Source organism: Neomonachus schauinslandi, chromosome 8 (genome assembly GCF_002201575.2).
Source record: "Neomonachus schauinslandi chromosome 8, ASM220157v2, whole genome shotgun sequence".
Taxonomy (NCBI): Eukaryota; Metazoa; Chordata; class Mammalia; order Carnivora; family Phocidae; genus Neomonachus; species Neomonachus schauinslandi.
The window spans coordinates 143024587-143037412 of record NC_058410.1 but is presented as its reverse complement, the minus strand read 5'-3'; the positions used below and the strand labels follow the sequence as shown (position 1 = coordinate 143037412).

General features: G+C 41.5%; 1 protein-coding gene across 2 annotated transcripts in view; it reads right to left on the bottom strand.

The window, feature by feature from the left end:
* Positions 1-12826, bottom strand: part of CARMIL1 (capping protein regulator and myosin 1 linker 1) — a 308066-nt gene that overhangs the window by 85497 nt on the left and 209743 nt on the right. For both annotated transcript variants that reach the window (XM_021696859.1, XM_044917255.1), the window contains exons 24-25: positions 7584-7682; positions 498-626 (exon numbers count right to left, since the gene is read on the bottom strand). In XM_021696859.1, coding sequence (XP_021552534.1) covers positions 498-626; positions 7584-7682 — 228 coding nt within the window. The remainder of the gene's footprint in view (positions 1-497; positions 627-7583; positions 7683-12826) is intronic.

Here is a 12826-nt window from a genome sequence, read left to right as displayed (position 1 = left end):
CACGTAAACGACAACTCTACCTCTCAGTTCTTCAGGACCCGATGATATCCCTTGTCACCACATGGGACCCCTACTTTTTTTTTTAATTAATTAATTTATTTATGTATTTATTTATTTGAGACAGAGAGAATGAGAGAGAGAGAGCACATGAGAGGGGGGAGGGTCAGAGGGAGAAGCAGGCTCCTTGCTGAGCAGGGAGCCCAATGCGGGACTCGATCCTGGGACTCCAGGATCATGACCCGAGCCGAAGGCAGTCGCTTAACCAACTGAGCCACCCAGGCGCCCCGGGACCCCTACTTTTTATTCTATATTTTGATGACCGGTAATTAGCCCAGGGAACAGAAAGGAGGCAAAGAGGAACTCCATTCACTCTGCCACTTGTTAGTTACCTTGACATTGGGTAGAAAGCTAAAAAAATTGGAACTAGTTTCTAGAATTGAAGTTCAAAAAAGCTTTTTATTATGTAAGACGCTCACGTAGCCTGAAGTGAAACTCACCGTTTTAGAGTTCTTCGCATCACGCATGAGCCTTTCTGCGGACTTTAAGTCTTCCTGGACAGCGTCTCCCACACAATTTCGTAAAGAGTTGAGATGGTCCTGTACTTTCACACATATTCTGTCAATCATCTGCTCCATGCCATTAAAACGACAGCAAGCATCCAAGGCAGCATGGCCAATATTCAGACAGAAGAAAACAGGGAATGAATGAGGACAAAAACATCTTCTAACTGGAACATTCGAGAAGGTAGCTTATATATAGCCAGTTATTAATTTATCTGTTCGTATCAGCAGCCTTTGGCAACATTAACTCCAGTAAAACATCTCAGGGACTTCAGTCCTTTTTCCTGCCTTAGGAAATGCAGCATGTAGAACAGAAGTGTGCCCTTCTGGATGATTCAGAATTTCATGGCTACTCCGTGACACTTAGCTAGATAGTAACTCTCCTTCATTAATTTTTATTGAGTACCCTCTATGTCAGACATAGTGCTAGGTACTGAGGAAACAGAGAAATGGACTGTGTAGTCTGGCGATGGTTGAAATGACTACAAGATGGTGCCCACAGCCAGTTGGTCCCAATATTACAGAATCATAACATCCCTGGAAATTAATATTTTTAAAAATATTTTATTTACTTATTTGAGAGAAAGAGAGAGCACAAGCAGGGGGAGCGGCACGCAGAGGGAGAAGCAGACTCCCCACTGAGCAGGGAGCCTGACTCAGGGCTTAATCCTGGGACCCTGGGATCATGACCTGAGGTGAAGGCAGACGCTTAACCGACTGGGCCACCCAGGTGCCTGGAAATTAATATTTTTAAAACTAATTCAATTATATCAGGTACTTTTCCACATAAATTAAAAGCCACCCCTCCCCAAGAAAAGCCAAGTTGAAGTTCTTTTAACACAGGCAATAATAAAGTTGACAACATTTAGTTTCTACTCCGTGAAAGCCCCTCTCCCAGGTTAATTACATCTGAATCATTCTGTTACTCCATGGACTTAAGCGTGAAGCCCAGAGGGAAGTGGTAGATCACTACTGTAGACAAAAAATACCACAGACGCAAGATTATATCCTTTTGCGTTTGCATTTATAGAGAGAAGCATGAAGAAAGCTAAGAATTCTAAAGAAAGAGATAAACAGTGTGATTTACAAAGTTTCTCCAGTATTCTGATCAGAACTACAGCCTATTTCATGTTCTTAAAAAATTATTAATTCTTCCAGAGACCTCAGATATCCAGAGTCCCATCCCCTCTGATCATTCACTCAGAAGAGGTGGCAATCTAGTAATATTTTTTATTTAAAATTCACACTTGCTCTATTTTGAATTATCTGATCTAACAACTACAGGAAGCCAAAGTCAGCCCTCTTTCCCCCATAAATTCTGCAATAACAGAAACTTGGCTACACCACTCAGAAGACTTACGGTCTGAATACAGAGCGACAGTATCACCATCCCTCCTGCCCTCCTCTTCTAGAAAATCAGGTTCATGACATCTACCCCGTTTCTTTTTCTAGTCTATTATGAAGACAACCCAGTAAAGTAACACCACTCACAGCACTCATTCCCTCGACACAGGGTCACTAAGTCAACATTATTGTACATTAAGAACAGCTCCTATTCCTATCAAATGTCCTGAGGTTACAGAAGTGAAGGACCCAGAGCTCCCCAGAGGAAAAAGAAGTTCTATGAATAATGCTCACCAAAATCTAAGCATGTCAGGAGCGACCATATCTTAACTTGATGCATTTTCACAATGCCCTGCAGAGAACCAACTATATGTTTTAAAATATCTTCTTAATTGATGTAAATTCTAACTCTTCTCTTGTATTGATCTGTGCTTCCTAAAGCAAAGAGTCATCCATAATTCAGATCTTACCAAGAAGCAATACTTAATTCCAAGAGACAAGTAAACCACATACTAAGAAAGGAACTGATACACGTCTGAGGCCACACAGGACTCATTTGAGAGGCAGGTGGATAAGGCATCATGAAGTTGGTCATCCTTAATAATCGGGAGGCCAAAGAGACTCCTGAAATGTGTGTCATGAGGCAGTCACCAAGGACACCCTGTAGATCAATCGCAGGCTCTCTTCCACGGGACGGTCTAGCACACATCTCAACACAGGTATCTCTTCTTCCCTAATCTGTTTTTCTTCAGGCTTCACATTCCCGGGTCCTCTTGCCATTCTACTATGGTGATAATCTTACAGTCCCCAACCCTCTCCCCACCCCAGGCTCCTTCTCTGAATTGTCTCTTCCATCTTGGACCTTCATGAAATATACCCCTCTCAATAAAATAGATTGTGACACAGGAGGAGGGGATCGGTAAGCTGAACAGGGCCAGCACCTTCTTTACTGGAGCAAATAAACTTCCATTAATGTGGTACCAGTCAAACTGGCTTCTCTGGCAGCTAAATCACACCACTAACTCATGTCACACTTGTTGGTGACTACTTAGGTTTTTTCAAATATACTGAGTTATTATAGAACCCAAGGTCAGAACTTAGAACTCTTTTTTTTTTTTTTTAAATAAGAGAGGTTGTTTATTTTTTTTTAAGATTTTATTTATTTGAGAGAGAGAGAGTACAAGAGGGGGTAGGGTCAGAGGGAGAGGGAGGAGGAAACTCCCCGCTGAGCAGGGAGCCCAATGCGGGACTTGATCCCGGGACTCCGGGATCATGACCTGAGCCGAAGGCAGTCGCTTAACCAACTGAGCCACCCAGGCGCCCTGAACTTGCTCTCCACTTGTTATAACTGTCCCCAGTTCCAGCAAATACCGTTTTTGCAGAAATCTGCCTCCATGTCAATTTCTTTAGCCAATTCAAGAGAAATAGACTGAACACCTAAAACCGAATGAGATACAGTCCCGAATAAGATATGCCTTTTGCCACCAAGCAACTTAAAAGCCTAGAAGTGGAAAGAAGTATTCACATTTAATAGTAACACAAGATAGAGAGTGCTTCATAATATAACATCTACAAGGGCACCCCCGTTTTGTTCTTTTTGTCCACTGCCAAAGCTCGGCTCCATTTCCTACAATAGTGCCTGCCACACGGCAGACCCTTGTAAGTATGCATTCAGTGAACACAGGAATGATACAAATGTACAAGATTTCAGCCAAGGGGGGGATCCCATCTAGCTGAGGTTGAAGGTGGCTTTTCAACTGGGTCCTGAACGATTTCTACAGATTTAGAAAGTAGAAGGGAATTTTAAGCAAAAGAATAAACATAAGCAATGGCACATCCAGACACCTACGAATCCTATTTCCTGATTAGGATCAGGGTGCTTTATTGTGGGAAATGGGACTGGAAAAGTTCGGCTAAGGCAAGAGAGTGAGAGACTCAGGCACAGGCTAAGGAGATGGAACAGGGTGTATGAGGCACAGGGCATCTGGCCCCGGCTCCTCCCACAACCATGAGGGTCTAAAAATCCTCACCCCATAGCACTCTTGGGGACTCAGCTTCCCTGCCTGATGCAAAGGACATGGGCTGTAGAGAGCAGAAGGAGACGTGGAAGGTGGATATACCAGTTCCCGTGGTACTTATAAAAGAAGACCTGGAAGTGAGTTGATAAAAACACCTGAGCAAGAGGGCTGGCAATGGAATTGGAAAAAAAAAAAAAGAACAAGTGCAAAGACACTTGGAAGGTCAATGGGTGGGCACAGCGACCACTGGCTGGCCACGGCAAAGGAGACATCCAAGATGGCCCCGGGGGTTCTATCCTCAGTGAATGACGATGCCACAGAGTGAACTGGTAAAATCAGGAGTTCCAGGGATGAGTTTCATCTTAGTCACCCCCTATCTCCGAAATGCTAAACTAGTGTTGACAAGATAAAACTTGCTGGAAAAAAACAGGGATTGACCCAGGAGTCCTCCACAGCTGGAGGGTCAAAATGGTAAGAGTAGATAAATAGCTAAAGAAAAGAAGCACTAAGTACAAAACTTAGAAAAAGGACTGCATTTGGAAGAAGAAAGGGTAAAGAGTCATGTAGAAAGGAGACAGATAAGACCCAAGAGCACAGAAAGATATTCAAAATGGCACACTGTCAATGAATGAAGCAGTGAGTCTTAGGAAGAATGAGGTAGTTAATCGTGATGATAACTGTGACAATAAGACTAGTAACAGCAACAAACATTAACGGTTTACTGGTGAAGAGCCAAGTACTTCCCATGCTCTATCTCAGTGAATCCCCCAGCATCTTCAGAGATGTGTTGTCCACCCCCCTCCCCGCTTCACAGATGAAGAAATCAAGGCTGAAACAGGTTTAAGTGACTAACATCAGTTCACACCCACAGGGAAAGCAGAGCCCGTCCTTCAATCTGGGTTGTCTACGCTATCCTGCCTCCTCTCATTAACAGATGAAGAGGGAGAAAAAGCCCAGGGACTTGGTGACCAGGAGACCACGGAGAGAGCCATTTCAGTACAGATTGGGTCACATTTGGAAAGGTTACAAAGTGACAGGGTAGCAAAGAAGAAAGCAAGTATAAAAACTGTACATTTGAGGTGGGAAGAGAAAGTGTCAGGTAAGTAGCTCTAGGCAATAAAACTGCCTTCTCCCTTTTCTTAAATGGTCGGAAAAGTTTCAGAGTGAGAAGAGTGGAGTTCGGCAAGCTACAGGCAATTCTGGGCCTGTTTTTATTTTTTATTTTTCCAAAGTATATAAATTTTACTACTTCAGTGTTTAAAAAAAAAAATCCACATAGGAAAAAGGACTGGAAAGAAATAAATTAAGACCATGTGGGTGAGGGTGTGTCCGGGCCTGATTTTATGAATAAAGTTTTATTGGAAGAGCCGCCTCCTTCATGTACATAGTGACTACGACGCACGTACACAGAAAAGATCTGCTGACTTCTGATGAAGAGAGTTCATGAGATGGAAAAGAACAGACTGAAAGCAAAGGGAAAGTACGGAGTCTTACAGAGGTGATTCCTAAAGGAAGACGTGAGCAGTTATGAGATGTCATTGTAATACCTTCAGTGTCGCTTGGGAATGATGACCGGCTACACAGCTGGCCAGGACATTAGTCACAGAAGGTCTGTTTTTTCTGTATTCAGATTTCTGGAAACTTCGAGAAGAAGTTTCAGTAAGAAGGAGATAAATCTCTCTTAAAGTGGCTGAAACGATTAAAGTCTGAAAACTGCTAATCAGAATGTCCTAAGAAATCCCCAAAGAGAAAAGGTGGCAATATACCTACTACATAGTGACTCAAATAATTCAGACGGATGTCACCCATGCAGAATTAAACATCCGCACTACGCGCCCCCGTGTACCATTTCCTCTAGGTTGAGAAGACGAAACTTACTTTTAAGGATTAGCATTAAAGGTTGCTGCAGTAATTTTTTTGGATAGGCAAAATCCCCTGTGAATGAGGGGGAGAGTTGGAAGGATACTGTATTAAGACAAGCCTGCATTATGGCAGCTCATAAAGGAATCCGAGGCAAAGGTTCGATGTAAGATTTTAGCACTCTCGTTGATTTTAATGTTCACCACTAAAACCAGGAAATAACAGTAAACCATAAAGTACTAAGCTAATATTAGTCCCTTGCAGGGGGAAAAAAATAGATTTTTCAGGCACTGGTAAGGGCAAACTTTTGTTTTCTTTTTCAAAACTCCCTGCTACTTCACCAATATTCATAATTACTGTTTTTTTCTCAATATACATCGCTTTACTTTGTCTTTAAAAAGAATACATGGTCTTTGTATTCTTATTCAATGCCATAAAGGTTTCAAAGAATACTGTGAAGTATATGAGAATAAAACTCACTTAAATCACACCTCCTGAGATAACCCTCATGCACATCCTGGTGAAGACCCTTTCACAAACCTCTATGCAGACCTATGCAGTGTTCCAGATAATTTTACCTACTTGGAATATTATACATGATGCTTTTATTGTGGACATTTTTCTTTCATTCTCTTTTAAGAAAAAGCAACAGCAAAAAAATTAAAATGACATTTGCACAAGGTAAGAAAACAGTGCAAACCATTAAAAAAATGGTCTCAAATGACAAACTTTGCCTACCAGTCACCCTGCTGAGAAAAACACTTGGAAACCCGCTGCTTTTTAAATTCTTCTGGTGGCTTCCATGTGAAATTTAAATAGCAGACTTAATTTGTATTTTTCTAAATATATTATTTTAATTCCAGTATAGTTAACTATATTTGTATTTTTGATTTAAGAAGGAATGATAGAAAAGAAGTTGAGTCCATAAAATAAAAACTAAAAATTCAGCGTACTTAATAACTCCCACCCGAATTTCTCCCTCTTCAATTTCTAATTTTAGTTAGTATCAATACTTTTACATTAAGATTTCTAACATTCACATTTTTTAACGTAACAATAATGAGGTTTTCCCTTCTTGTCTGAGTTGATATTAAAATTTTAAACCCACTAAAATGCAGTTACAGAATTATGACTATGGGATCCCCACAGAAAGAAATGTAATCCCGTGTCTGCTGTAGCTCCCAGCAGACTGTCCAATTTTTAAAAGCTTTCCTTCAACTTTTGTGACTTCAAGGATTTCATTTCTGCTACAGTTTCTTATTTACATCTCATACTGCATACTCTCTTATTTTTCATCGTTACGCTAGAGAATTTCCTCAAAGAACTTTTTGTGCATATGGAATACTGGGGGTCAAATTTCTGAGTCCATGTCTGAACCCATTTTAATTGTGTCCTCATATCTGTTTAATAAGTGGCTAGGAGTAGAATTCATGGTCCCAAATAAATCCCCCTCTGAACTTTGATGACATCACCTCATTTGCTTCCAGTAACTGGGATAGATGCAAAGAAGCGGTTCTAGTTCTCCTGTAAGATAGCCCTTTGATTCTCTCTGGTACTCTTTTAAGATTTTAAAAGGCACAAAATCATCAGCAATTAAAAGCGCATTTTTAGCATTAGAATCAGCCTACATTTTCCTCACCCTACACCTCCGCCGCCCCCGCACTCTACTTCCCTTTGTCGTCATCTTCAGAAACCAGTTCGTACTGTTCCACTGGGGATGATTCAGGTGACAGAGACGCTGTGTCCCCTGCTCTGAAAAGTGGCTGCTGTGGGTGAGCCAGGGAGAGCGGCGCCCTCTTACCTGCTGCGTGGTGCTGGTGACAATGCCCTGCTGTAGGCGGTAGGCCTGCTCTTGCAGGTACTTTCGGGTCTCGTGATTCCGGAGCAGATAGTTTTCGATCTGAAAAGCAAGCACATGGATCTCTCAAGAACACATTTGACTCAGCGGAGGGTGAAGTGATAAGGGAAAGAGCCAGGTGCTGAACTTGAAACCCAAGCTCTGATTCACACTCCTGCCTGCGCCTTGACTCCATACAACACAGGAGTCGGGAAGCGGGCCGTCACTGTGATGCACTCTTGGTGTGTTAGAGATGTAACCTGCAGATCATGGGAGTAATTTTATGTGACTCGGTAGCTGACAAAGATGAGCAAGGGTTTAAGTGCCCACGCGGCTGGAGATCCCATGCAGCGACTTCCTGCTTTCTTGCACACAATCACAATCTCTCCCTCATGAGTCTTTAACCACTCAACAGTTGCAAAGCTAAATAAATATCCCCAAGGTGTATGGATGGCACCCTCTGAAACTCTCAGCCTTGAGGAGGCAGAATCCATTGGCACTGAGAAAACTATCTATTTGAAGGGGAAAAAGGAGAAAATATGTACAAAATCTGAAGGCCACAGGCTGGTACAATCAAAGACATATACTAGTTTCATTAATTCATGAGGTTTTCATATTATCTCAAAAACAGGACTGATTTTGCAAAGTAGAGAAAATAAGAAAACAGATTTCCACAGAGAATAAGAACATTTGAAGTTGCTTGAGAATCTGTATTTTTATACACAATCTCCTATTAAAAGTTCAAACGTACAAATGATGACTAGATTAAAATGAAGTGTTTAGGAAGAATATGCAAGGGGTATACGTTGAACAAGAACTGCAGGGTTAACTACTGGGACTGATGGACATGTATGAAGATGTCTGCAAAGAATGATTTGAGATCAGTAATTGCACCATCTGGGTTTTTTTTTTCCAGTTGTTGTTTTCATTTGTTTTTAATAATACCACTTAACCATCTGGCTTTTAATTTGTCACTGTAGTCCCCTGGTTAAGAACTTCTTATAACTGTGAGGCTCTCAGTATTATTACATTTTCTTTTTTTTTTTTTTTTTTTTTAAGATTTTTTTTTTTTGTTTGAGAGGGAGAGAATGGGAGAGAGGAGGAGAGGGAGGAGGGTCAGAGGCAGAAGCAGACTCCCTGCTGAGCAGGGAGCCCGATGTGGGACTCGATCCCGGGACTCCAGGATCATGACCTGAGCTGAAGGCAGTCGCTTAACCAACCGAGCCACCCAGGCGCCCAGTATTATTACATTTTCATTTTAATTTTCCATACGCTAAAATTACTACTACTTAATACCAATTAGAGACAATTAAAATACAGACTATAATTACTATCATCCCTGGAAACCATAAAGCAGAACAAAATGTACCTTTCTACTAAACATTAATGAAGGAATTACAAAAATGAAGAGATCCCTGAAACGAAATATTGTTAAAGTGACACATTAAGAATATGACATTTTATTAATTTTCTCTTGCTGTTTCCCAAAAAGTCATCTCTTTCCAAGGCTCATTACCATCGATGGAAAATGTTTTTGCCAAAAACAAAAAAAAAAAATTCTTGCCTGAAATGTAACAGGCACACACTGCCACCCAGCTTTGGGTACTTTTGCTTTGTTATTTATCCTTTTACATTTGGTCTCCTTAAGCACTGTCTGGGGGCCAGTTGTGAGAGCAGCTTGTACGAGAGGCTCAGCTCACGTATGGGCCGTGCACCCAAGGCTGGCCCATGCATTTGCAGACCTTCCCCAGGGGCACCAATGATGTTGTACAGACTAAGCCTGGAGGGAGTTTTTTTAGAAAAAAAAAATATTCAGGGGCGCCTGGGTGGCTCAGTTGTTAAGCGTCTGCCTTCGGCTCAGGTCATGATCCCAGGGTCCTGGGATCAAGCCCCGCATAGGGCTCCCTGCTCTGCGGGAAGCCTGCTTCTCCCTCTCCCACTCCCCCTGCTTGTGTTCCCTCTCTCCCTGTCTCTCTCTGTCAAATAAATAAAATCTAAAAAAAAAAAAAAATTCAAAACTCATTTCTAAAAGCCAGTGCAAGGGGAAGGAAGAATAACAATGAGAGTATTTGCATCTTGGATTAGCAGGATAAACCTTCCTTCCCTGCACCATTCCAGACCAGGGACAGAGACCCCGCCTCCCACAGGCTGAGGATGGGCGGCCCGACTGAGGCCAAATGGGCGGGAAAGGGCCCAAATTGTTATTACCATGTCTGCCAGGCCCCCTGGGCAGCAGTGACCGGGACGGCCACCTAGAGCCTATCAACACCTTCAGTGTCACTGCTGAAAACAGCAGCAGCATACAAGGCATTTCAGCGTAGGAATCTTCTATTTAAAACAAAACAAAACTCCTAAAGATTGATTACAGGATCACAATGTTGTTCTTTAGTAGAGTAAAATTAAAGAGTATATTTCTTCTGGGGAATAGAGTTCTGTTAAAATGAAACCTTAAGGGGCGCCTGGGTGGCTCAGTTGGTTAAGCGACTGCCTTTGGCTCAGGTCATGATCCTGGAGTCCCGGGATCGAGTCCCGCATCGGGCTCCCTGCTCGGCAGGGAGCCTGCTTCTCCCTCTGACCCTTCCCCCTCTCATGTGCTCTCTGTCTCTCTCATTCTCTCTGTCTCAAATAAATAAATAAAATCTTTAAAAAAAAAAAATGAAACCTTAAATATATAAGAGTATAGTAAGTATTATAGAAAAAAACCCTGATAATTATCACTTGTAAAGTCACCAAATTTTCATTTAAGAAAACACAAATTTTACAATTAACGTATTTGCAGACGAGGCATTTCTTCGGTTTCTTCTTTTATTTTCCCCTCTTTTTCTGCTTTCTCTGGTTTTAAGGACCGTATATGATTACACTTTTCTCTCCTTCCTTAGTATATTAACTACACTTCTTTTAAAATTATTTTAGTGGTTGCCCTAGCATTTGCAATACGCAACTATTTCAAGTCCACTGTCACAGAACACTGTACCAATCTGCAAATAGTGCAGGTTCCTTATAATACAGTATCATCAACTTCTCCCTCTCCTCATAACACTATCTTTGCATGTTTTGATTTCTCCTTTACTTTTTAAGATTTATTTATTTATTTGAGAGAGAGAGTGGGGGGCGGGGGAAGGGAGAGGCAGAGGGAAAGGAGAGAGAAAGAGTCTCCATCAGACTCTGTGCTGAGCACGGAGCCCAACGCGGGGCTCGATCTCACGACCCTGAGAGCACGACCTGTGCCGAAATCAAGAGTCAGACACTCAAGTGACTGCACCACCCGGGCACCCTCTCCTTTAATTTTGAAGAAAAATTTTGCTAGATACAGAATTTTAGGCTGCTAGATCTTCTTCTTTTGACACTTTAAATATTTCACTCCACGTTCTTCTTGCTTGTATGATTTCTGACCCAAAGTCGGCTACAATTCTTATCCTTATTTCTCAATATGTAAAGTGGTCCCCCCCGCCCCTAGCTTCTTTCAAGAATTTTTCTTTGTCTTTGGTTTTCTGCAGTTTAAATATGAAATGCCTCCATGTAGATTTTGGGGGGTATTTATCCTACTTGGTGTTCTCTGCGATTCCTAAATCTGTGGTTTGGTGTCTATCATTAAATTTGGAAAATTCTCAGTCATTATTATTTCAACTATTTCTTCTGTTCCCTTGTCTTTCTTCTCCCTCTGGCATTCCCACTGTATGGATGCTCTATCTTTTGTAACTGTCCCACAGTTTGGGGATATTCTGTTCTGGTTTTGCCCTCCATTCCTTTTTTTCTCTTTGTTTTTCAGTGGGAAGTCTCCAATGACCTATCTTCAGGCTCAATGATTCTTTCCTTAGCTGTGTCCAGTCCACTGACAAGATCATAAAAGGCATTTTTCATTTCTGTTAGTGTTTCTGACCTCTAGATTTTCCTTTTGATTTTTTTCTTAGAGTTTCTCTCTGCTTACATTACCCATCTGTTTTTGCATGTGTTTTACTTTTTCCATTACAGCCCTTAATATACTAATCAGTTATTTTAAATTTTGTCTGATAATTCCAAAATCTGTGTCATATCTGAGTCTGGTTCTGACGTTTGCTTTGTCTCTTCATAATGCGTTGTTTTTTTTTTTCTTGCCTTTTAGCATGTCTTAAAATTTTTTTTTAATTTATTTTTGTTGTTGTTGACTGGGTATGATGTATCTGATAACAGGAACTGAGGTAATCAGGCTTTTAATGTGCAATTTTATGTTAATCTGGCTAGAAGCTGAGTTATGCTGGACACTTTGAAATTAAAAAGACTTTAATTTCTTCCCATGTCCTTGTTTTTATCTCCCTGGTTGCTTTGGAATTTCCCTAGAAATCCCTTCTTAAATAGAGTGTCTTACAGCTTTCCTCATTTGTAATCCACTGTTACCACACTTGATGTGGTGGTTAGGTGTTAGTGAAGGGAATAATTCTATGATCTTATGATTAAATCTAGGTTTTATTTAGTAGGCCTGAGTCCCTGGGCTGTGACCTGCCAAAGTATTTCTTGGCTTTTTTTTTTTCTTCCCTTCTGTGAAACAGGAAGGCTGGGATTGTCTGTCTTTTGCTAGATCAGATAAGGCTCCGGTAGTGTAGTTTCTCTTGAGTGTACGTCTCTGTTATAAACAACGGAATGTTCTAGGTAGATTTCAAAATGGCTACTTGTTCCCTTCCCCCTACCAGAAACATGAGAGGATTTTTCTCCAGTCTTTCCTGTGATGACCTGGTGGGGTTCCAGGAGGTAAAGACCATGAAGGGATCAGGACCTCGCTAAGACTGGGCCCCTAGAAGTTTTTAACTTTTTTTTTTTTTTAAGATTTTATTTATATTTTTGAGAGAGAGAGCATGCAAGCATGAGTGGGGTGAGAGGCAGAGCGAGAAGCAGGCTCCCTGCCGAGCAGGGAGCCCAACTTGGGGCTCAATCCCGGGACTCTGGGATCATGACCTGAGCCAAAGGCAGATGCTTAACTGACTGAGCCACCCAAGTGCCCCTAGGAGTTTTTAACTCTTAATCTAGTCCACACTAAGCCTCCAGCAACTCCTCAATTGCTGGTTAAGCACTCCTCTGAGTTACTGACCCCCATTAGCTTCTGTCCCTGGTAAGCCAATCTTGGCTTTGATTCACTGTGATTCTCTAAATTCCCACATGTCCAGTTTCCAGGGTGGCAGTCTACTTTGCTTTTGCCTCAATTCTTTGATGGATCTGAGAAGAGTCACCAATTT